Below are 26,433 nucleotides of genomic sequence, written 5' to 3'. Positions count from 1 at the left end.
CTGGTTGACTGTGACATTATGAATTAGATGAGAGTAAAACTAAAAAGTGTTATTAGCCATTAATGTGGACGTTTCCCTCAATCACCGCTTTGGCGGGCAACACACAAGTATGTGTTTGAAAGCCCCGTTTACATATTGGAGTATACTACATATTAATAGTTAATTCAAACCCCGGTAACATATTGCTGGATACTACATATTAATAATTCATCAAGATCATGCGAAAAGTGATCATTGGGTGAAAACTGTGCTGATCAAACTGGTATTACGCTTAGCTGAAGGATGTTTAAGAAGACAGCAGTTGTAGTCATGTATATATACATATCCAATGATGAAGATGAGAGTGTGATACGCCCAAATCCATCGGCAGCTTTAACTATTTTTATGCTATTTGTGCGAAACTCGGGAATTGTTATTGTTTGCTATCGAATGGCTGAGACCAACTCTCCATATGAACCTGTATATCAAACAGGGATTCTCTAATCCGGAATGACAACGATACATGTAGTATTCTTATCATTCAAACTGTCCAGTGCTACCCTGCTGCCAAACAAACCAACAACTTCTTGGACAATTTCTTAAACAAGCAGTCTTAATTAACATAAGAATGGCGTTCACCTCCAGTTAAAACTACAGAGTAAAAGTGAAATCTTTATCTCAAGCGTTTTTGACTTCCACTGCGATGACGTCGCTGGAACTTTGTTTTCCAGTTGCTTTCTCTGCAACACACAGCTGAAACTAATTCCCGTGAAATGCAATGTAAAGATGAAGCGTGATCTCAACAGCCGCAGTTTAAATCTGCCACAGTGAACATACATACCAAATAAGAAATAATTATCAAAAACGGTTTGGCTTGAATTGCGATTACCTCTTTCAGACATCTTGACGACATGATTTATCTAACATAATATGCCGATGAGATGAAATACGATGAACTGCATTCCACAAACGGCGCTTTGCGAGGTAGTTCCCACAAATACAGTAGTCGGTCAAAATCATCCTATTTTGTCTCCCCAGGCCTGCAGAAGATTCACCTCCTGACCTCTCAGACGCACTTTGAACTCCTCGTGAATATGAGAAGCTATACCCTTGGAACGGGTTACGCTTCCTACAGTAGATTCCGTGTGGCAAACGAGTCTCACAACTTCCGACTCTTACTGGGCACGTTCAAGGGGAATGCCGGTAAGTTGACCGAAATGTTTTCCTGATAGAAACATAATCTTAAAAAATAAATTTTAAAAAAATATCAACTAAAATCCGCCAAAAAGTTATCCTGAAAAGTTGCAACTAAGCGTGAATAATAGCTGAGCAGTTGTTGACCGTAGGAATGATGGTGGAAAAACTCTGGGAGAAATGTGGAAGAGAAGCGACCAAAATTATTAGCGTCAAATATTCTTAGTCGAAGAAAAAAGTATGGTGGGCGGAAAGAAAAATATAGTCACCGAAGGGGGGAGGGGAGAGAAATTTTGGTGGCTGATTTTCGTCAAAACTGAAAAGATTGGCCGAAACCCTAAGTAGGCCTACTCTAAAATTTGTTCTGAATTTCGACCTCACAACGGCTGTAGGCCAATGTATTATTTGTTTATAGACATCACGAATACATGTAACCTATGTAGACCTATTGTTGCTAGCTGGTCATTCGGAACATATCAATATATTGATCACTTCTGGTCATCTTTGGTGGGTTTTTACGTTGGATCACATCATGTGATATACACTGTACGTGTGTCAGTATTACCAGTTATACCCTCACCACACACAGCATTAAAATGTCTATATTAAGACATTTGTTGTTAAGGTAACAATGAGCCACTATTATATCAGATGTCAGAGCTACCAATATAATTTTGATAACAATGCTGACTTTGACCCTCTTAATTTTAGTAAGGGAAGAAATGCGACGACGTAATTTTTGGTTAATTCGCCAACACCCCCTCTCCCATCCACCTTCACTTTGAACGTATACTGGTGACTTAAGAAAATCTGACCCTAAATTATGCGGTCGATTTGACTTTGGGGGTCGGGCGTATCTGGATAGTCGCTGGCGACCATCTTTTTATTTTGGACTTATCAACCAGATCCTTCTAACAGTAAACACTAATCAAATGAATAAATCCAGTCAATCTGAGCTGTGCAATAATCTGTGTTTCTCTTTGTCTAGAGATTTGGAACCATTTTTTTGTTCTCTCAGGTGACTCCTTGGCTCAGCACAACGGCTTGGAGTTTTCCACATATGACCGAGATAACGACTATTACAACATGAACTGTGCTGCATTATTTCATGGGGCCTGGTGGTACCATGGTTGTCATCGCAGCAATCTCAATGGGTTGTATGTTCATGTGAAGGAGAAGTCCCAGGAAAATACTTCATCAGTCACGTGGTACGAATGGTCGTCTAAACATCTCCCTCTTCAGTTCAGCGAGATGAAGATACGCCCGGTGAAAATCCACTAAATAGACGTGATTGTTTATTAATCATGGGCCAAGACAGATCAAAAGTTCGTGGTAATTGTTCCTTTTGAACTTTCACTTGATCTTTCTTTTTTCCTTTTCTCTTCCTGTTTTTAACCTTTTCAAATGATGTTAAAACGAAAAATATTAAATAACTGAATATGACTTATGTTATATTTTATCATTTTAGTGGGAGAAATGTGTCTGAGTATATAACTATAACATGCCGTAAGGCTGATCACAATATGTCCATTGACTAGGCAACCACATGTGAGCTATCTAAATTTTCAAAGGAGAAAACACAAAAACGATAACTTTTTAGAAGGAACTATACAGAAAACATCAGTCAGAACTGGAGATAACAATCGTAATTATAGATTTTTGAAACATAATGAACGAGGCGCGAGCTTCGAATTTATTCTTTCTCAAGAACCTACAGTTACGAGTGTTTTCTCCTACTTACACGACATCATAGACCCATGCAATAAATTTACATAATTTTTAAAAAATTGACAGTTTATGTATGTGCATAACAATACAAATACTTGGTCAAGTGGTTAGCCCGATTTCCATGAAATATCTTGTGTACAAAACAAAACCAAGACATTTTGCATGCCAAGCTGCGTAACTTTTGTGCAGTCAGGCGTGTCATGTTAGTACACAGATTAAGTCATTGGTATAAGGCGACGTAGATTTCGTGATCCAAAGCCTGTGGATGCCCACATCCGGCCACGCATGAAGTGGACCAGTTTCCCTCGCCCGGCGAAGAAGGCCTTTCAGATCGCTAAGTGGAATCGAATCCGGTCAGACAAAGAATTGACGTCATAACAAACATGTAGTCGTTTAAAAGGAGAAGGTTGTACGGCAATCCTGGATAGCTCAGAGAGGTATTAGAATGATGTAGAGCCTTGTGTTCGAGGGGTTCGAATTCCGCTCTACCGTACACCAAACGAAGTAACACTAAGGTGGTGCAAGTTTTCACCACTAAAACCACCAAACTGTGGATTCAAAAAAAAAATCAACTGCTCAGACAATAGCGTGACGTCACATCTGTCGTTCAACAAACAGAGGAGTATAGCCATACCTTCCCGTCACATCGGTAAAGCACAATTTTACTCTATCACAAAGAGCCCACAAATCCCCATACGCGGCTCAGATACGCGTACAGTATAAGGACATCTCTGTACTACTATTCTGCACACAAATTTAATTGACAAAATTTCATTATATCTATTTTTTATCCCTGTCAGAACAATAACAGACTTCCTGTGGAATGTTCCTACACATTTCTCCTTCCATTACTTGCAACAGTTGTCATTACATGAAATACGTTTTGTAACAGCAATTTGTAGATGATGGAGTGTTGGGAATTCTGAAGACACTTCAGTTTTGCATTGTTTTAATGTCAATGAAATTTCTTTGTACAGTTTTAATATTCTTGTCTATTAAATGTGATGAAAGGGGCCTAAGTGGCTCATTCGGTTAGCGCGCTAGCGCAGGATAATGACCCAAGATTCTCTCACCAAAGCGGTCGCTGTGAGTTGAAGTCCAGCTCATGCTGGCTTCCTCTCCGACCGTACGTGGGAAAGTCTTTCAACAACCTGCAGATGGTCGTGGGTTTCCCCCGGGCTGTGCCCGGTTTCCTCCCACCATAATGCTGACCGCCGTCGTATAAGTGAAATATTCTTGAGTACGGCGTGAAACACCAATCAAATAAAGAAACAAATAAAATATTAAATGTGATGACATTTCGAAATTTTAAGTAATTCTAGACCAGTGACGTTTAATAAATTGCAGTTAACATTACTGCATGTTTGTGCCAAATTCTGTTTGAGACATTGTGCTAGGAGCGTGTAATGTGCTACGATTTAACCATTTACATTAACAGAATAGAAACTCTTTTTTAACTGAGGGAAATTGACTGTCCGTTTTCCATCGGTTATGTGTGACCATTTGCCACCTATCACACAATTGTCGCCTCTCTGGTTTTGTTCTCTATGGTCTAAGTCTTGTGAATAGTTTGACCCTTCCGCAAATGAAAAAAGGCACAAAGATTAGAATCCATGTGTTTTAATGATAAACATATATGCATTTCAATCATCACTGGTTTTGATGTGAAACAGTGGCTTTATAAATATGGTTCTGGGGTGAGCAGTGTTAAAGCAATGTTTGAAATTACTCAATAACTATGTCATTTGGTAGCTCATCAAGCGTTTTACGTCAACTGGGCCAGGTGGTCGTCGTGTGCAAGCAATGGATCCACCTGTGCATGATCTGGTTCAACTGGGAGCTGTCATGCACGAGAAATGGCAGCATCTTCGACTTCAGAGTATCAAGAGGCTGACAGGTGGTATGATGAGAAAGGCACGTCCATGCTGTCGTCCACAGCGGATACACCTGATCCACAGTTTCAGTCAGGTATTGGGCTGTAGCCAGTGATTTCTGCACATAAAATCATTTCTAGTCGGAGAGACAGGGTTCGTTCGGGTCCTCTAAACTGCTTGATTTTAGATGTGATTTCCAGATCTAGAAAGAGCTTGGAAATCACGTTTTCTCAAATAAGAGCTTGAAATTTAGAAAACGATTCTTAATTTTCTTTTTACTCAAGTAGTTTACTGCCAGCGTATGTACGTCAAATGCTTAACGAAATGTATCTAGACTGCAGGCCAAAGTGGTCGAACACATACACGTCGGTGCTAAGGGAGATAACCATGTTTTAGATGTCGGTCCTGTCAATCTAATACCTCTCTCATCTTTCAGAAAGTAACATATTTTTTTGTAAATCACTGACGGCGTAATGTGCGGAGAGAAGAACAGTTCGTTTCCATGACGACGACGGACAGTCGCATTTTGCCCCAGACTGCACCACGCCGGGACAGTGTTTTCAGAAACCTTTGGCAGTTTCACCAAAACTTTTCGAGAAATGCCTTCATTCCATATCAAGCAAGAAGCATAAGGCACGATTCAAAGATAGTTGTATTGAGTCGGCATTAACAGGTCACACTAGTGACCGAAAAAACCCCAGCTTTGTCCAACATTGACTCACACTGACTTTTGGGCACCAGTGCCAATAGAGAGGCTGCCACGGCGACAGCTTCAGCTTGGATCACGGTGTGGTTCTTAAGTGTTTTGAAGGCTATGTTTTGAGACATTGACATTGCGAGAACATTTTTTGTAGGAGACTGGTGTTTAAGCTGTTTTGGGATTGCTCCACATTTCAAGAATATGATATTAGAGAGGGTCGAACCTCAGGACAGCTGTTTGATGAAAGCCTCAGTAGGAAAACGCCGTTCAAGCAACTTGATGTGCGTATTCGTGTTTGGGAAGCAGATGGTGTCAGCACCCATTTCCACAATCCATAGGGCTCGCCACTGCAAACAATATAGGGATTCATTTAAAAGGAACCTGCCAGGCAGTTGTCACTTGCCCAGCTGTTGCAAATATCTATGGACGGTCCCAATGTTACCTGGGAGTTATATTATATTATCGGGAAATAAACAACCAGCGAGTATACAATCTAGCATGGCATAAATCTTTCCACTACAAAAGTAAAGTTGGTGAAAGAAGAACAAGATTAAAAGAATTGTATTTTTTTTTGAGTTTCAAATTACTAATATTTAAGAAAGGAAAGAAACACATGTACAGGCAGTACATTACAACATACCGTGCCTAGTATTTATATTTACTTAAATATATTTAGCCCGGATTTTAGAAAGCCAGTCTAAATAAGTTGTCTTTGCTTGTCAATTACTTCGTAGGCAACCGCCTGTTATGTATGGGTTTCACGATGGAAGTCTTCGTGTCCACTTCATCTTCCTCCCCCAGCTTACCAGCCTTGGAACTGCTGTTCAGCTCGTCTTCGAACTCTTTGTTCATGGACAAGTCTAGAGGTTGCAGTTTGTCAGTGTAACACGCTGGAACATAAACACGCAGAATGTTGCTCCGCGTCAGTTTTTCCAGTAAACTTTCTCCCTGATGTGCCTTGAATACAGCGTCTTAAAATTGGTAGCATGCTATCAAAGAGCTTGCCTGTATGAGACACATGAATGCACATCTTGAACTGAATGCATAAAAAACTAAAATCGTGAATTTGGTAACTTACGGTAATTAATGTGATCATAAAGCACTAACGTTCGAGCAGTAGGCCTACTAAGGTTTCGGTGAAACGGTTGGTTTTTATCTCTCAGTTTGCGGCTTGAATTGTGTCCTAAGATATAAAAGTACAAAAAGCGCCACAGCTTTCTTCTTTGAAACGTAAAATTGGCTTTACACTACAGTTTTCTTAATGACCCAGCGGTATGTCCAGAAATAAAGTAATGTGCAGTGGTGAGGTCAGCAATGATAACTATCAAACAAGTGTGTGTGGAAAAAGAGTCCAAATTGGGCGTGGGATTGACGTCACGTTCTTATTAATGTTCAAGTTCATCAATGACGTCATTTCCGAAAGTTTTCAGCTATCGACGGGAAATATGTGGAAAAATAGATGATCCATTAAAAGAGATAACATATGCTTCAAAAAAGGTTTCCTTTAAACCATATTCTTCGTTTAGGAATTCTTTTTCATGTGTCCTTTAACAATGTTACTTATTTGTTTATTGGGGCCTCCGTGGCTCAGTTGGTTAGCGCACTAGCGCAGCATAATGACCCAGGAGCCTCCAATCAACGCGGTCGCTGTGAGTTCAAGTCCAACTCATGCTGGCTTCCTCTCCGGCCGTACGTGGGAAGGTCTGCTTGCAACCAACGGATGGTCGTGGGTTTTCGCCGGGCTCTGCCCGGTTTCCTCCCACCATAATGCTGGCCGCCGTCGTATAAGTGAAATATTCTTGAGTACGGCGTAAAACACCAATCAAATATATAAATAAAAAAATATTTATTGATTTGATTGGTGTTTTACGCCGTACTCAAGAATATTTCACTTATACGACGGCGGCCAGCATATTGGTGGGCGGAAACCGTTTAACAATATTAAGTTCGCCATATAGTAATGCAGCACATAATGGGCTTATCATTAATGAAATATTCTTGAGTAGGGCGTAAAACACCGATCAGATAAAGTCAAATAATAATAATATGCAGAAAATAAAGTTTCATTTTGTTTACATCAGTTTTCTCAACAGTTCCTCTACACTGAATGTGTCACACACTATATGTGAGTAACGGAAAACTATTTTGTTTGATTGGTGTTTTAAGCCGTACTCAAAATTTCATTTATACAACGGCGGCCAGCATTATGGAGGAAGGAAATCGCAAACATCCACAGGTTGCTAGAAGACCATCTCATGTAGCCTAAGGCCGGAGAGGAACGCAGTCTGAGCTGGACTTGAATTTGTGAGAGGCTTTTGGGCCATTGTGACACGCTGGTGTGTTAACCACCTCTGTGACGGAGTCTTCGAAGACTTTTCGAATTTCAAAAAAATGAGTTTGAAGAGTTATCAAACTGACTTGTTACTTCGAAATTGATGTTAAAATTTTAAAATATATTTCCACTGTAACCAGTGATCACCAAGCTAGTGTGTCGAGTATAACATGCATTCTCGCACTGATAAGGGACCCAAAGGCTTCCATGGGACACTCTTTATCCTTGATCATTTACTGACAAAATGTATATCTTGTTGTGACCCAAGGTAGTAGTGTTTTCCTGGAAATAAGACAGCCTATCTTAATCCCAGTGTTTTCTTAGTTCCCACTGATTAGGAAGATGCCTCCTGCAAACATTTGTCTATAATCTGTACACGACTGCTTGTGAAGACCTCTGCAGTGTGGACCATATATACAGTGTATGCATATGTTAACAAAAACAGCAGCCTTAATCACACACCAGGGTTCCATTACTCATGGAAAGATACAACACGAATTTACGATTTCACGGAGAGTTAAATTTTTTTCCGAATTTTACACAATTAAATGTATAATGATCTATTCGCAGTTTGACTGAACATTTCTTGACTGAAAATAATTGGCAAACAAATTATATATGAATTTTGTCACACACGCATTAGGCTCATTTTCTGTTTTTGAGACAGCGATATGGTGGTTCTATGATATCTATACACGCTACAAAAATGATCAGCCCCAATGTGGACTTATAGTACTTAAGCAATTAGAATGACCAGTCCCCACATGGAGGTGGTTCTACAGTGTCTATATAGGCTCTGAAAATGATCAGCCCCAGTGTGGAAGTGATTCTGTAGAATTTACATAAAACAAGTGGAATGACCATCCCACAAGTGGGGTGGGGGTGGGGGTTCTACAGTATCTAAATAGGCTATAAAAATGACCAGTCCCAGCGTGGGAGTGATTCTGTAGTATTTGCATAACCAATTAGATTGACAAGTCCCCACGTGGAGGTAATCCTACAGCATCTATATAGGCTAGAAAAATGACCAGCCCCTGCGTTGAAGTTATTCTGTAGTCTTTACATAAGAAATTAGAATGACCAGTCCCCACGTGGAGGTAATTTTACAATATCTGTAAAGGCTATAAAAAGGACCAGCCCCAGTGTGGAAGTGATTCTGTAGAATTTACATAAAACAAGTGGAATGGCCATCCCACAAGTGGGGTGGGGGTGGGGGTTCTACAGTATCTATATAGGCTATAAAAATGACCAGTCCCAGCGTGGGAGTGATTCTGTAGTATTTGCATAACCAATTAGATTGACAAGTCCCCACGTGGAGGTAATCCTACAGCATCTATATAGGCTAGAAAAATGACCAGCCCCTGCGTTGAAGTTATTCTGTAGTCTTTACATAAGAAATTAGAATGACCAGTCCCCACGTGGAGGTAATTTTACAATATCTGTAAAGGCTATAAAAAGGACCAGCCCCAGTGTGGAAGTGATTCTGTAGAATTTACATAAAACAAGTGGAATGACCATCCCACAAGTGGGGTGGGGGTGGGGGTTCTACAGTATCTATATAGGCTATAAAAATGACCAGTCCCAGCGTGGGAGTGATTCTGTAGTATTTGCATAACCAATTAGATTGACAAGTCCCCACGTGGAGGTAATCCTACAGCATCCATATAGGCTAGAAAAATGACCAGCCCCTGCGTTGAAGTTATTCTGTAGTCTTTACATAAGAAATTAGAATGACCAGTCCCCACGTGGAGGTAATTTTACAATATCTGTAAAGGCTATAAAAAGGACCAGCCCAAGCGTGGAAGTGATTGTGTAGTGTTTACAGTATTTAGTAGTTTAGTATTTAAGAAATTAGAATGACCAGTCCCAACGTGGAAGTGGTTTTACAATATCTACATGCATATAGGCTATAAAATGACCATTCCACACGTGGAGGTGGTTCTACATGTAGAAACGAATTAAAAACAAGACTTGGAGGAATTAAATATGATCTGTCCAGAATAATGTGAGATCATCCAATGGACGACAATGGACGATTAGTAGTCTGAGCACAGTTTACAGAAGCATATACACAAATCTGGTATATTTACAAAAGTAATTACACTAAAAGCATATACCACACTCAATCTCAACAGTTACAATTCCAATAATCATTATCTTATTATTATTACAAATAATGATACATTCGTTTAGTTGACTAATTTCTTCTGATTAACGCATAGTTTACTTCGGAAAATCTCGAAAATCCAGTTGGTTATGAAAATGTACTCCTCGCTGTGCTACAAATTCTCGCGCTATTTTAATTCAACGTCACTTGAACACACATATTAAAAAGTACAAAATATACTCGTAAGTTTATGCAGGTCCCTAATACATTACACATGTCACACACGTGGCAAACACACATGACCCTCATTTTAAGCGTTCTTCTATTGTATGCTCTAAAGTCCACATGACCATAAATCAGTTCACGTTACGTCTCAAGAAATTTTACACTCCGACCTGCAAAAACACTGGGTTTGATATTTCATCGTCGACCTTGCTGTGAGGGTTTTCTTATGTATACGGGAATGTATAGATGTAATCTGGCTTAAGCCGACTCCTTCATTTGGTGTAGACTTACGTCAAGTGCGTCAGTGAGTATATCTGGTTTCGCTTAACCCGGATCCTGAAGGCATGGGGTAAGTTTAGTCCCAGTGCACTGTATAAGGGTTTTGATCAAGACAGATATGAGGTTCACATTACAAAATTCCATTGCGATTCACGTCTTCCAGCAGTCTTAATACACAGTGTTTGGTCTCTGTTTCAGTGAAGATCCGTGTTACCGCTTTAAGACATTTATAACTGTTGACTTGTTAATTTATTTTATTGGTGTTTTACGCCGTACTCAATTATCTTTCAATCATACGACGGCGGCCAGCAATATAGTGGGGAAAAACGTTATAGCTGTAGATAGCGGTATTTCAAAATGTATATTTCAGTCCATCTATTTCTTCTCCTTATAAACACTGTTATTGACAAAAGACAAAAAGCACAAACACTTTAACCAATACTGTCTTAAATCTTGCAGAATGAACATGGGGTCTGTCAGGTGATCGTGTCACATAATACAAAATGTAGCAGACACATCACAACCGAAATGGCTTCCAGCGACGTTACCTTAAAATGTAGAACAGGAGATGACGTAATTATACAAGTGAGTTGCTGTTATAACCAGTTGCTACCCTCTGTGACGTGCCACTATGTAAGTATTTATCAGATTTTTTTCTCGAATTTGTCTTTGAGGAAAACAGTTGTATGATGGATGTTTTGGAATACTAATGGGACATGTTGGTAGAATGGAGGAAATCGATGAAAGAAAGATCATGACGTAACGTCGGTAATATTTCGGCCACATCGTCTTGACAAGGTATTTAAAAAAGTGACAGTGAACGGACTTCGAAAGAGAGCGTCAAAAATAAAAAATAAAACATAAAACATGCACTTTTAGACATACAGACACTTTTAAAAACCCATGAAAAAAAACAAACCAATTTGGTATAATAAAATATGTAATCATGAAAATGTTATATACCTGTATACACAATATAGGGGTATAATTTATGACAGGCCAGCAGCTTTCAAATAATGACCGCATCACCAAGGACGCTGTGACATAAATCATACATGCATATAGAGCTAAGCTATCCTTGTAGAACATTTGCAAAGTGTACATTATCAACCAGGATTACATGCCATATTAGACACCACAAATTACATACCTCGGAGCACTGCTCCCTTCAAGAATAAAATTGTGTGCTAAACGAGAATTACCGAAATGACATATCGTTAAAACTACTTGGTCTCTGCGAAACACACCCTCAGTTAAGATATTATCAGAGGGTGAATAGCTTGGAGTTTATGATAGTCACTTTCACACCCTACTTGAGACAAGAAATGCGCCTGGTCTTCCTGTATGCAATACCCGTATGATTTAGTATTTAACAAAGTGCAACGTCACTAATCAGCTCTTTTAAACGATACACGAAATGATTTGTTTTTATTTCTGAACATGTAAGTTAGGATATGTCCTAAAAGTCACAAGTAGAAGAAAAGCTTCTCATGTTTCTTCTTATGATGTACAAATGGCTTTAAACTACAGTTTTCTTAACATCAGTCGGGAACAGTAGCGTGCGATGATGACGTCATCGTTAATAGCTGTCAACACAGCCCACAAATCCGGTTTGACCGAGCAGATATATTCATTGTAGAGTGTATGTGAGCATACAATCTTCAGTCGAGAGCTGTCAACTTGTATTCTAACAATCCAAGATGTTGTCCGTTATGTGTGGGTTTCTGTTGTTGAACACCGGATTTGTGGCGTCTTCGTATAACACATTTTTGAAGAAGTTTGATGTTCAACCTTTGGTGGAGCAAGCCGATGAGGACGATGTTTCCACGTGGACCGGTATGTACATCTGATGACATTTATTTATACTAGTTTGAGAACAGTGCGGTAGTTCACACGCATAGAGTTGTCATCGACTAAAATATGAAATAATACCAAACCGTCAGTGTTATGTTTTTGAGAAAATGTAGGTAACATGTATTTAGTATTGGAAACATTCTGTCAAGCACACAATAACTGCAACTGGTAATTTCACATAATACTTCATGCAGTGATTCAACTGGCTTTAAAACTTTACCTGCAGTATTATAACCTGAGCCACATGAAGAACTATCGTCTCCGGCCGTACGGGGGAAGGTCTTGCAGCAACCTGCGGATGGGTGTTGGTTTCCCCCGGGCTCTGCCAGCTTACCTCCCACCACAATGCTTACCGCCCAATGCCTAAAGTGAAATATTCTATAGTACGGCGTAAAACACCAATCAAATAAATAAACTTAAAGAACTCAAATCATTCACTTCGATTATGAAGGCCTGTTACCGCGAGATTTGTTTACTCTTGAGGAGCTGTCAACCGAACTTAAGAGAGAAAGATGTGATTCAGATCATTCGAGAATATAAATAAATGCGCCATAAAATCAGATGTCAAAACAAGAGTTTAAATTTAATATACAGGTGACAGGAATAACCCCAATGGGATTGTTCTTTCCTCTTGAAAAGCATAGTACCCTAATGCAGCACAATGACCCCGAAGCTTCTCACCAATTCGGCCGCTTTGAGTTCAAATGCAACTAATGTGTTTCTTCCCGTTTACCATGCGTGCTGTCCGCGATCGTATAACATAAATTACCAATCAAAACAATGAATAAATATATAGAGGGAACATGTTGTGAACCGCATTTCGAGTATATATCGTGCATAAGTGTCAATTTGGATCAAGAGATATTTTTTCTTCCCTCTTGTATCTTCCCTTTTATCTTACGGTGCCCTCACTGGCTCAGATAATTCAAGTAGATCCCCAGCGCTGGGACGTCCGAATTGCAGATGGATAGCCTGACGTCCACTAAATCCATTTCCAAAGTTTAAAACGTCGAACACCGTAAAAAAAAAACGGCAGAATTTGGTCATCAAACATCAGAAAATCTACTCTGTTTCGATCGATCCACCGCTGACATTGAGACGTCACAACGGTACATTTACTGCAGGCATCTGATGTTTCTATGTTTACAACACAGACAGCAGGAAACAATCTGTTTACAGGCCATTTCGAGATTATTTCATGCCCCAGTGTGGCTTGTGACTGCGGTAACACAACGCAGCATACTTTAAAGATACATGCATGGCCTAATTATACCACAGATTTAAAAACTATGGTGCAGATCTTTTTGATTACGGAGCACACGATCGTAGCCATATGAGACTTTCTAATTCAGCCATACCTTTTGAAAGAATATGGGCCGAAAGACGAGCCCTATAATATCCCCACAAAGATCTAAACGAAAAAGACGCCCAGATTTTCACTCCCTAAATGGAGAAGCCTGTGCAGTACAACGACCACGCGGCTGCAGATGCCTCCCTCCCCGCCCACCCCCAGCTCGGTTTACACGTCGCCTGTAGGCCGGTGTGCCAACAGTACTCCTCCCACCATTAATTTTCCACAAGCGACAATGTGAACGTTTAGCGCTGTAGATCAGTTCCAAACATTCTGTGGCCAATAGCTTTCGATCATTCCTGGCCTAGCCTGTGATAAAGAAGCCATAAAAAACTTGACATAGGTTAACCGTCAAAATCTAGACGTTTTTATGCAGGAAGCTGGGAGGACTTCCTAGCAACGCCAAGGTGACGTCACTCGCAGCCTCGTCACCACCTGTCTCCCTGTGTCTTCTTGCCCAGAATTTCAAACTTTCATCATTTAAACTCATACCTGACCAACGCTTAGACAATTTCTATCATTTTGACACCAAGGATGCACCTGTACACCAAAAACGGCATGCTGGCAGCAAAAAAAGACTTTAAACCCTAAAATGCACAGAATTGCATTCCTCCCTCCCAAAAAACGGAAGTTGTAGTGGGGCCTGTGTCCAGCATGCCTTGAAACCAGTAACAGTAACCCAGTATTTTCAAGATCCTTATTAGGAGGTGTACAAGTGAGTAGGCCTAATGCACGGAAATGCCTAAGCTTTGGAGGGCTTTTCAATACATAATCGAGAGAAGAATGCACGACATGACGTCACCCGACCAGAGCTCTACGGTCGACAAAAAAGACAGAGAGTTCAACTTTAATGTGTTTTTTTTTACGTGGAACTAGTTAACATAATATTTTAAATGCAATTTACAGGTTAACATAGCCTAAATATTGTCTTTAGGGGAAATTTAGTCTGAAAATAACGTTGGGGTTCTCCTTTAAAGCGCCGATTGGCTGTGACTAACTTGACCTAAAAGGGGCTGCGCGTTCGAGTCCAGCTTTCGCCGTTTTGGCCCCTTTAGTCCACCGATAAACTTAGTACCATCGCATTGACATGGTAACGATGTATAGTCGTACTTATTTTTTATTATGTACGATAATGACAAGAGAATATTATGATTAGCCCAGCCCGAATTTTCCTTTGAGAAAAAACGTGATAATGTTAGAAAGCGGGGTAACTCGTGTGAAGCAGAAATATTACCAAAAGTGTGGTACACCAGTAAAGGCTGTGCAAGAGAGCTTTGTTGAAAACTGGGATATTTATTAAACGGTAGGCCCTTACCTTTTCTCCGTGATGTTTCTCTTAAAGGGATGATGGAGCAGATATAGTGGCCCGCCCAGTTTTGTGAGTTCTCACATCGACAGGGAGAGGTACAGTAGGCCTACTGTATTTGGCGTAATTGTAGTAATTGTAGTAATTGTAGTAAATCATTCCGTTATGGTTTTGTCCAGAATTCATCATCATAGGCTGATAAGGTACAGGCCAATTATTTCTTGTGTACAAATGTTTGGAGAGTATTACCACGATCGACGTTTCGTATATTGATGTGAATCGCAGTTTTTTCATCTCACCAGGATTTTTTTTCAGGTCACAGCAATTCTCTCGAATGCGCATATCCTACCGATTGTGCAGTAATACAGAAATGCAACCACACAAAGAGCGGCGTGTACCGAGTGTTTCCGTTCGGAGTAGGAAAAGGCTTCCTTGTGTACTGTGACATGGTGACGCAGGGAGGTGGATGGCTGGTGAGTTTGTATATAGGGATTATAAAATGACAAATCTCTAACGCTCGTTATGATTTACGATTGGTTTACGAATGTCTGTACGACGCCTAGATCTAAGTCTGTTAGACAATTCTAGACAGTCGTATATCGTTTCGGAGATACGAACAATCAGGCCACGTGCATTTGTCGATAAACACTAATTTAGGGGGGTGAATGGTAATAATTTTACACAAAATACATAGAAATGTAGTTTGGTCCGTGCTGTGTAATACAGCCTGTTGCATATTCAACAGAAATGACAAAGATTCAGCAAATGAAGTTATTTTTTTTATTTTGTTTAATATTTTGCGCGGGATTTATGAGGAAGAAAACTCTTGTACCTTGAAAAGTATCTAAAAAAACTTCAGGGCGCAGGGCCAGTTGTTACGGTATTGAAAACGGCAACAGAAAACAGACTCAGTGACTCAATATTACAATAAAAACAATGTTTTATATATAAAATGAGACGTACAGTTTTACAGACAGTTCGACAACAACAACATAAAAAACATACACATCAGTATTACCGGTCTTTAAAAGTTTCCAGTTCACCTTTGCATCCCAAGGAATGTATTCCAGGAAATCCAATGTAAAGACCATGGGATAAACACACAATTCACACAAGTCACAAATTGTCCTAGACAGGTACTTCGCCAGGTTAGCGAACACGAACACAGTACACAGGTTACACAGAACTGGAACAGTCAAGCCTTTGAATGACGTCACACCCGCAGAGCACAACACAGGGTAAATACAGGCATGGAGGTATAATCCACTTCAGATCAGTCACAGCTCCCGCAGAAGCTCACAAACGAGCCGTTCAGAGACGTAGAGTAATGTCACCTTGTGGCAGAACGAACGTCCTTTGCAAAACTGAAAACTTCAGTTTAGAGTCCTTGACGACCTTGTCGGTCAGGTGAGGTCAGCGTGTCAAACAAATTATACCGTCCACACTGTATCATCATAATAAAGATCCGAACACCAATAAAAGTGACTTCCGCAGAAATTCACATAAACCAGACATCAGTACTACTGTGGTACACAAACGGTGTCGGCATAAAAATCTGTCCTCCCAAATGAAACTGGCATCACCAGCTCATATAAATATAATGGACTCGATACGAGAGCGTCGCACACTCTCCTGGCTCCCAGTGGATGCAGCAAAAATACCTCCTCTCTGCGCAGAAAACACGGCTTATATACGGTCCAGGTGGATTCAACTATTTTTAGACACAGAATTAACAGCCAATGAACAGCCAGTTAAATAAACAGAGCATTGAACAAGGTGCTTTCGGCCAGGTCCGCGCTGTACATATATAACAGGGCCTGTTATGCTTATAACATACAACACAATGGTCCGCAGACTTACAGTACATGAAAACGTTAAATAGTCATACATAACACAGTAAGAACTAGCAGCATCTGAGATCAAAGAGTCAGAGATGACGTAGTTTAGATTGTAATGAATTAATTATTTTAGATATGTGGTCTAATCCGAGGCAGACTAAACCACCGGTGCCTTATTTGAAAGGACTAATCTCATGTGTAGGCCGACATGGTTATAGTCTATAGATCTCGACCTCACTACTCATTGACTATGGTCTCTCACCAATGCTGTGAGTTCAAATCCAGCTCATTCTGGCCTCCTCTCCGGCCGTACGTGGGAAGGTCTATCAGCAGCCTGCGGATGGTCGTGTGTTTTCCCCGGGCTCTGCCCGGTTTCCTCCCACCATAATGCTGGCCGCCGTCGTATAAGTGAAATATTCTTGAGTACGGCGTAAAACACCAATCAAATAAATAAATAAATAAATAAATCATTAACTATGTCAGAGTAAAAGCAGTCTATATTATTTGTCCAGGAGATAAACGAATTTGCGTGGAATGGCTGAATTGATTGCTTCAGTGGTTAAACGTAACCCCCTTAAAGCGGTCCCTGTGAGTTCAAGTTCAGCTCATGCTGTCTTCTTCTCCGGCTGTACATGGGAGAGTCTTTCAGCAACCTACGGATGGTTGTGTGTTTGGCCCGGGTTCTGTACGGTTTCCTCCCACCTTAATGATAGCCGCCGTCGCATAAGCGAAATATTCTGAAGTACGGTGTAAACTACAAAGCAAATAGATAAAAAAATAAATTGGACATCAAAGCGATCTACGATTAGGCTACCAAGTACTGCTTGCGCTGATAAAGTATACCGACAACTGGTGTGAAGACATAACGGTTCTGCGATGAGTTACAATAAAAGGGATGTGTACGTCACGTTAAGGAAGGACACTGGAAATCGTGGGGTTTCACAAACCTGCCGATTTAGACGTCGACCGTGTGGTAATAGGTCAAATAAATAACAATATGCTTCTGTGGAGCGAAAATTATTCTGACATGCAAAATGACTGCTTCACAAGTTACTGTTTTAGTAAAACTGATACAATAATTTAAAACACATTCTGTTAGAAGTTTCTAGCCTGAAAACCACCGAACACCAACACGTGTCAACCACCCCTACAACCATACAAAAAGCGCGGAAAGATTTTCTTAGGCCGGAAACATGTAAAAGCTATAGTCAATGTTTTAATTATTCCTGTGGCACCAACCTGCGGATGTTCGTGCGTTTCCCCTGGGTTTTGTCGGGTTCCCACCATAATGTTCGTCGCCATCACATAAGTGAAATAATCCTGAGTACTGCGTAGGACACCAAAATAAAGTAATTATGCCTCTCTTTGGTTAGTGGTAAGCTTGATGTTAATTGACGTTTCAGGTGTTCCAAAGGCGACAAGATGGCTCTGTTGACTTCTATCGTAACTGGCAGAATTACACCGAGGGCTTTGGTAACCTTTACGGGGAGTTCTGGTTGGGTAAGTTACCTTAGACCAGGTCAAATGTCATGCAGTAAATCTTACTTAACTCAATTTAATATCACCAAGTCTACATCACAGTAACGATAGCTTTTTCGTTGTTAACTGGCTTTGGCGGGAAGTATTTTTTGACTATGTTTATATTATTCTGATTGTTTGTTTGACGGCGGTCATCATAATGGTGAAGGAGCCGGGCACAACTTTAGGGAAATTATTCTAGATATAACGTACCAGTAGAACTATTTGTACAATTTATAAAATACTATTCCCGTACTATGCGTAAAATCCTGAACCCAGTCTAAACAGGAAACCGAAAAATGACCTTATGGCCTATGATATTGAAAAATATGGTGCATGAAGTGACTCAGCAGTCATTGGTTTTCAGCGTTGCAGGAATAGAGTCGATCTTCCAGGCATGAAATCCAAGTTAACATTCAAAACATTTGCCTGTGTATAATTTTCAGGTCAAATCCATTTGTAGGTATCTCACTCGCACTTTGATTGCAACTGTTCAAGAAAGTATTATATCGAATAATAAACCTAAGTGTTTAGGTAGAGTTAGGAATCAATGCGCCGAAACAGACATTGGTATACCAGCCGTCACTCATAAGGACGTTTCAGGCCAATAATCGCAAGGTATATTTCCCAAAACGACGAATAACAGAAACAACCAAAGAACTAAGGAGGTATATTAAGAACGAAATCAGAATGAAATCATTCAAATAGAAGCAGTGAACAGTTTTCAAGGATGTTGGAAAGAGTCAAGGTATGTTCTAGGCGAGTGAGTGAAATCAGTATTGATATCTTTTGCCGTACTTGGATATTAGTTGTAGATAAGAAAATATGAATCTCGATTGAGCTGTCATTGCAACTGTTCATATAGCTCACAGATCGCTAGACTTTTGTCAATAATTTCCAACAGCACTGTTGTACTCATTGTAAAATCTTAGAAAGGCGTTGGCAGGTATGGACAGAGCGTTCAGAATCTGCATTGTGATCAACCACATAAACGGCGCTGATATGTACATATCTATCGCGTACATGGTATTGAACAACATAGATGGCGCTGGTTGCCCAGTGTAACCGTCTATCTTGTAGACAGCTTTTATACAGACCAACATATCATGTGTAACATGTGTAGATGGCGCCTCTTGTGGTATGAGATCCTTACATATTAACGGGAGAGACGTAATCGTCCGTTACTTTTGAATCACACTCTGTTCGGTTAAGGCCTGTAATGCTTGTCATTTTCGAACTGTATCTAATACCATTTAACCTAGGGATAGGGGCCGTAAAGGCAGCCATGCTCATTACATCTGCATGATGCCTTTTTGAACCATTGCAATCAAAGCGCAACTGAGATACCCTGTTTAATTGTTATTTGACCTGGAAATCATTCATGGACTACGAATATGAACTCTGATATTGAATTTGTGCCTGGAATATCCACTTTCTCCCCGGCATCATTGAAAACTTATGACCGCTTCTCTCTTGTGTGTTACCGGCTATATTTCCTATTTCTATAATTTCTTGCATACCTTTGGGAGCTAGTGTTAAACGTTGTTTTTTGGAAATTGATCTTGCCATTATCGACTTCGAACGCACCTTTACGGACTACGAATGCTATACGAACGTCGGGCATGACGTTTATATTTCATGGAGTGTCTTTGCAAAATTACTTTTTGAACCCTTAGCTTTTTTTACCATATATATATATATATTTACCATATACATATTTATATCTTACATATTTATTGGTAACGTGTTTCAAATTTCTTTTGTGAACGGATCTTACCATTATCGTGGTATATGAATTCCGACTCCACACTAAAATATTTGAGGTAATTTACCGTCAGCATGACACGCATTGCTTTCCACTGACGTGACCTTGTCGAGAAAAGTAAAATAATATGATAGCGAAATAAGTAAATTTCTTAAACTGTATAGCCCATGAAGTGTTCTCTTGTATTTTAAATCTCAAGGGGATCCGATAAACGGTCCTACAGATTTCTATCTACACCCAACATGGCGACTCTGTAGGTCAGCGCTGTATTAAAGTTTCATATGCCAGGACGTAGCAGTAAAATTTTGTGATTTTTTCAGTGTAAATGAATAACAGCAACGATTTGCAGTTTTGTAGAAAACGCCAAAGCAAATACTACACAGAATAATAATCCTGGTAGGAAGAGTAACCTTCAAGCATTCAGCTTGAAAGCTGATTGATAGGTGATGGGACTGTAGGTGTAACAAACAGTTGATCACCACTGGTTGATGGACTGCAAACAATATGAATTAGATGAGATTAAAACCAAAAAGTGATATTCGCCGGTAATGTGGACATTTCCCTAACCACCGGTGTTGCTGGCAGCACACAGCTGTGTGTTTAAAAGCCCCGGTAACATGCTGGAGTATACTACATATTAATAGTTAATTCAAGATCATTCGAAGGGTAATCAATATGTGAAAACTGTACTGAGCTAACTGGTATTACGTTTAGCTGAAGAATAATCAAGAAACCCTTCGGCAGCTTTAACAAATTTTATGCTATTTGTGCAAGACTCAGGAATTGTTTGCTATCGGTTGGCTGGAACTGACCTACCATATGAACCTGGATATCAAATAGGGATTCTCTAATCAGGAATGACGACAATACATGTAGTATTCCTTTCATTCAAACTGTTCAATGCTAGCCTGCTGCCATATAGACCAAGAATTTCTTTGAAACAGTCTTAGTTAACATAAGAATCCAGTACACCTCAATTTAAAACTACAGGTTAAAAGCGAAATCTTTATCGCAAGCGCCTTTGACTTCCATTTCGATGTCGTCGCTGAAAACTTTTCATTTCCATTTGCTTTCTTACCAACACAGAGATGATTTCCATGAATTCAATGAAAACATGAAATGTGATCACAACAGCCGCAGGTTAAATCTGCCACAGTGAACATACATATCAAAAATATGAAATCATTATGAAAAGCAGTTTGGCTTGAATTGCGATTACATCTTTTAGACATCTTGACGACTTTATCCATCTAACATAATATGCCGTTGAGATGAAATACGATGAACTACATTCCACAAACAGCGCTTTGTGAGGTAGTTCCCACAAATACAGTAGTCGGTCAAAACCATCCAATTTTGTCTCCCCAGGCCTGCAGAAGATTCACCTCCTGACCTCTCAGGCGCACTTTAAACTCCTCGTGAATCTGGGAAACTACACCTTGGAAACGGGTTACGCTTCCTACAGCAGATTTCGAGTAGCAGACGAGACTCAAAACTTCCGGCTTTTACTGGGCACGTTTAAGGGAAATATCGGTAAGTTGACCGACATGTTTTTCTATCTGAGAGAAACATAATCTCAGAAAAAAGTATATTAACTAAAATCCGCCAAAATATGTCATCCTGAAAAGTTGCAACTAAGCGTAAATAATAGCTGAGCAGTTGGTGGCCGTGGGAATGATGGTCGAAAAATTTTGGGCGAAAAGTGTAAAACAAGCCACCAAAATTATTGGCGTGAAATATTCTTGGTCACAGAAAAAAGTATGGTGGGCGGAAAGAGAAATATAGTCACCGAGGAGGGGGAAATTTGAATGAATGAATGATCATGGCTTAACGCCACATCGTTAATTCTGAATGGGATGAGTTTTGAAAGCCAGTCTAATTCGTGCATGCTGACAACTTTTGAATTTACTTCGTTACGATTTTTTATCGGTTTCAACTCAATAATTTCTTCAAATATTTTCAGATCAAATCTCGAAAACCAACCTCGCGCCTTGCATATATTATGTAGGAATAGCATTGCACATAATTGTCTTTGTATTTCTGTTCTTTCCTTTTTTTTATCTTATCTTATTTTTATTAATTGTAGAATATTAGAACTGCTGCTCGCTTTTTTATATATCTCACCTGCAAGTAGAATGTAACCAAGCCTATTGCTACATTGCCTGTCTGGAAAAACAACTGAGAAAATAAAAAGTGTGATCCCTGACCTTTGTCCTGGTATTTGGACTGGTCGCAAATACGCGAAAAATAAAATTTACGTTATCAAAGAGACGTACACCAGACATTGCTCTTTCATCAATGAGAGTGTTCTATATGTCATGATGGCAGTGTATTTTGTACTGTTTTGTGACAAGGGCTTTGGACTTTGTATCTTTTACATACAAAAATTTCAGTCTATAAAGTTTGGGACTTAGTTGCAAATCGTATTGATATGGATAATGGTGAGATCACACTTTTTAGCTTTTTTCATTTTTTGAATAAGTGTAGCTGAAAATGTTTTGCCATATGATTGTTTAAATTTTAAAAAATATTACTTGTTGGATTGCTGATATTCTGCTCATTATGAAACCTGCGTGAAGATTACATATTATGAGCCTGCCTTATTAAGTCCCAGATTTATTGGAACTAAAATATACAGTCATAACTTGAGTCCGTTAAATTTTTGTAATAGAATTCTTTTGGTATTCTTTAAATAGTCCCTTACCTGTACCTACTTCATCATGTACCTAAATTATGTTAGGAAGTCTTAAATCATATTTTGGAAATGGTTTGACTAGGTTGAGTAAATCCTCTGACAATGCACAACAAACATCGAATCCTTCACTTTAATCTCTATACTTAGACATTTTAATTGATTGTTTGATTTATTTCTTTATTTGATTGTTGTTTTAGGCAGTAATCAAGAATATTTCACTTATTCGACAGCGGCCAGCATTATGGTGCGAGGAAAAGGGGGAACAGACCGGAGGGAAAGCAACGACAATCCGCAGGTTGCTTGCAGACCTTCCCCATTTTAATTGAAGGTAACCATGAGGCACTATTGCATCAGATGTCAGGTCAAACAATATAATTTTAGTTACTATGCTGGCCTTGACCTCGTCAATTCGAGATCACGTAAGTTTTAGCGCCCTCCCCCCCCTCCCTTACTTCGTGCACGTTTTAAGTATCGACCGTTTTGACCAATCTTAAAATAGTCCATGTGACCGTATAGTGGTGAACAAAGAAAATCTGAGGCTAAATGATACGGTCACTTCGACCCTTTACATTTGGTCGCCCGATTTTAGGGCCCGGACGCGTCTGTTTAGTGGCACTTTTTTTCTGGCTAGTTGACCACAACTTTCTAACAGAAAACAAGAATCAAATGAATAAATCTGATCAATCTGAGCCGTGCAATAATCTGTGTGTATTCTTAATTGTCTGTGGTTTATTTACACAGAATACAGCTTTTGACTTTTGAGTCGTTTTATTCCCTCAGGTGACTCCTTGGCTTACCACAATGGCTTGGAGTTTTCGACATATGACAGAGATAAGGACTACAGCAGTAAGAACTGTGCTACGGATTTTCATGGGGCCTGGTGGTACGGTAGTTGTCATCACAGCAATCTCAATGGGTTGTATGTTGATGTGCCGGAGAAGTCCAAGAAAAATAGTTCATTCGTCACATGGCGCCAATGGTCGTCTCAATATCTCCCTCTTCAGTTCAGCGAGATGAAGATACGCCCGGTGAAAATCCACTAAATTTACTATACTCATGGCTTTTTTACAAACAATGGGCGAAACTAGGTCAAAAGTTTGTGGTAATTGTTCCTTTTAAACTTTCAGTTGACCTTTCCTTTTTGCTTTTCTTTTCCTTTTGTTAACCTTTTCAAACGATTTTTAAAGCAAAAAATGTGTCATAACTCAGTATGGCTTATACTATATTTTATCATATTAGTGCCAGGAATTTCGGACTACAGAAATATAGTATGTCGTAAGGCTAATGACAATATGTCCTATGGCCAGGAAACCACATACGGACTATCTAAATTTTTAAAGGAGAAAGCACAAAAATGATTATAAATTTTAGAAGGAACTATTTACAAAACATCAGCCTTTTCTGTAGTCGACATAACACTGGTAATTGTAGATTTCTGAAACATAATGAAGGAGACGCGAGAGTCGAGTTCATTGTTTTTCAAGAACCTACAGTTACGAGTGTTTTCTCCTACTTAAACGACACCTTGGACCCGTGTAATAATTGTACATTATCTTTCAAGAATTGACAGTTTACGTATGTGCAAAACAACACAAATACTTGGTGAACGCGGTTAGTCAGATTTCCATAGAATATCTTTTGTATAAAATAAAACAAGACATTTTGCATGCGAAGCTGCGTAACTTTTGTGCCGCCAGGCGTGTCATGTTAGAAGTCACTGGGATAAGTTGACGTAAATTTCGTGAGCCAAAGCCTCTGTAACTGAATGTCCAGCCAGGTATGAAAGAGGACCAGTTTCCCTCGCCCGGCGATGAAGGCCTTTCAGATCGCTAAGTGGAATTGAATCCGGTCAGATAAAGAATTGACGTCATAACGAAAGTATAAAGTCGGCTAAAAGGAGAAGGTTGTACGACCACCGCGGATAGTTCAGCGAGGTATTTAGAGCTTCGTGTTCGTGGGTTCGAATTCTGCTCTACCGTACACCAAACGAAGAAGCACTAAGATGGTGCAAGTTTTCACCACTGAAACCGCTAACGCCAAAGTGCAGATTATTTAAAAATAATCAGCTGATCAGACAATAGCGTGACGTCACATCTGTCGTTTAACAAACTGGGGAGTATATCCATACCTTCCCGTCACACCGGTAAAGCACAATTTTACTGTATCCCAAACATCCCACAAATCCCCATAAAAAAACTCGCTTTATTGTGGAGTCGAGAAGCTGTATCCCCAAAATTGTACCTCCTCTCTTAAAAGCACTACAGGAACATCTAGGTCTTAAAGAAAGGCACTGCAAGAAGTAGTCGTTTTGGAATAATCACCTTTGTGCAATTGCCCAAAATTCAGGCGTGAAGTGTGTAGGGGATCTTCAAAAGTCGAAACGTGTTACTGTAGAGCTAGAGGCTCAGATACACGTACAGTATAAGGACATCTCTATATTACTATTCTGCACACAAATTTAATTGATAGAATTTCATTATATTATATCTATTGTTTAACCCTATCAGAAGAATTACAGACTTGCTGTTGACAGTTCCTACATATTTCTCCTTCCATTACTTGCAACAGTTGTCATTACATGACATGATTTCTTACAGCAAATTGTTGATGATGCAGTGTTCAGGATTCAGAAGTCACTTCAGTTTTGCATTGTTTTCATGTTAATGAAATTCCTTCGTACAGTTTTAATGTTATTCTAGATTAAATGTGATGACATTACAACATTTGGACTTGACACCGTTGTACATGTAAGTGCTTTAGTATTTGTATGGGTATTGCTATCCTTTCTTGTTAAACTTAAGTACGTTAGTAATTGTATAAGTCTTGTCATCTGTTCTTGTTAAACCTAATAAATTGTTGAAATATAAAATCTGCTGGTTTTCTTTACTTTTTTGTGCGGCTAAGCTGTCGTGTATTTTGAACAAGCCATCTCTTTATAATAAAGACAGTTTGGGTCGTAACATAGACCAGTTACGCCTAATAAATTGAAAATAACATCACTGCATTTTTGTACCTAATTCTGCTTAAGCCATTGTTCTATGAGCATATAATTTGCTACTAATTAACCATTTACATAAACAGGCTTTTTTAATTGAGGGAAATTGACCATCCGTATTTCATCGGTTATGTGTGACCATTTGCCACCTATCACACAATTGTTACCGCTCTGGTTATATTCTCTATGGTCTATGTTTTTAATTATATCTCATATAGATGAAGTAGTTTTAATGATGTGTCGTATTGGGTATTCTCTCTTATGCCCTTAACGCAAAACTGTATTTCCCATGGCGTTAGTGCTCCTGAAAAGGACAGTAAACATTTCTTTGTTTACTGTGTGGACTTTATTGTCCGAGAGATGCTGTCATTACGTAACGTGTATATATATGTGTCATAAAAATATCATGGTTTTCGGGTTTTCACTAAGGTTTAATTCTTTTAACTGATCTTTTAACCTGTCCGCCTGTTTTAGTTAATTTTTGAATATTCTTAGATATAAACAATTCATTGCTTCCTGATGTTCTCGCCACGGTATGTCTTGGCCGACCTGGCGTTAAGCCATAGTCAATCATTCATTCATTATCCCCTCTCCCCCACCCCCAATAACTTTATAACAACATTTACATTGGCTATAGCATTGAACAACGCCTTTCCCATTTAAGCTTCTTTAGCGCTTTTTCTCCTTCTCCTA

The 26,433-nt window shown here is 39.4% G+C and overlaps 1 protein-coding gene across 1 annotated transcript in view; it reads left to right on the top strand.

The window, feature by feature from the left end:
• The window catches only part of LOC135477700 (fibrinogen C domain-containing protein 1-B-like), a 31,647-nt gene extending 6,039 nt beyond the window's left edge, over positions 1 to 25,608 (top strand). The window contains exons 4-5 of the mRNA XM_064757892.1: positions 21,419 to 21,583; positions 23,526 to 25,608. Coding sequence (XP_064613962.1) covers positions 21,419 to 21,583; positions 23,526 to 23,788 — 428 coding nt within the window. The 3' untranslated portion in view covers positions 23,789 to 25,608. The remainder of the gene's footprint in view (positions 1 to 21,418; positions 21,584 to 23,525) is intronic.
• Positions 25,609 to 26,433: the final 825 nt, after the last annotated feature.

Source organism: Liolophura sinensis, chromosome 11 (assembly GCF_032854445.1).
Source record: "Liolophura sinensis isolate JHLJ2023 chromosome 11, CUHK_Ljap_v2, whole genome shotgun sequence".
NCBI lineage: Eukaryota > Metazoa > Mollusca > Polyplacophora > Chitonida > Chitonidae > Liolophura > Liolophura sinensis.
Note: the sequence above shows the minus strand (reverse complement) of the source record. Positions and strands in the feature narration are given on the sequence as shown.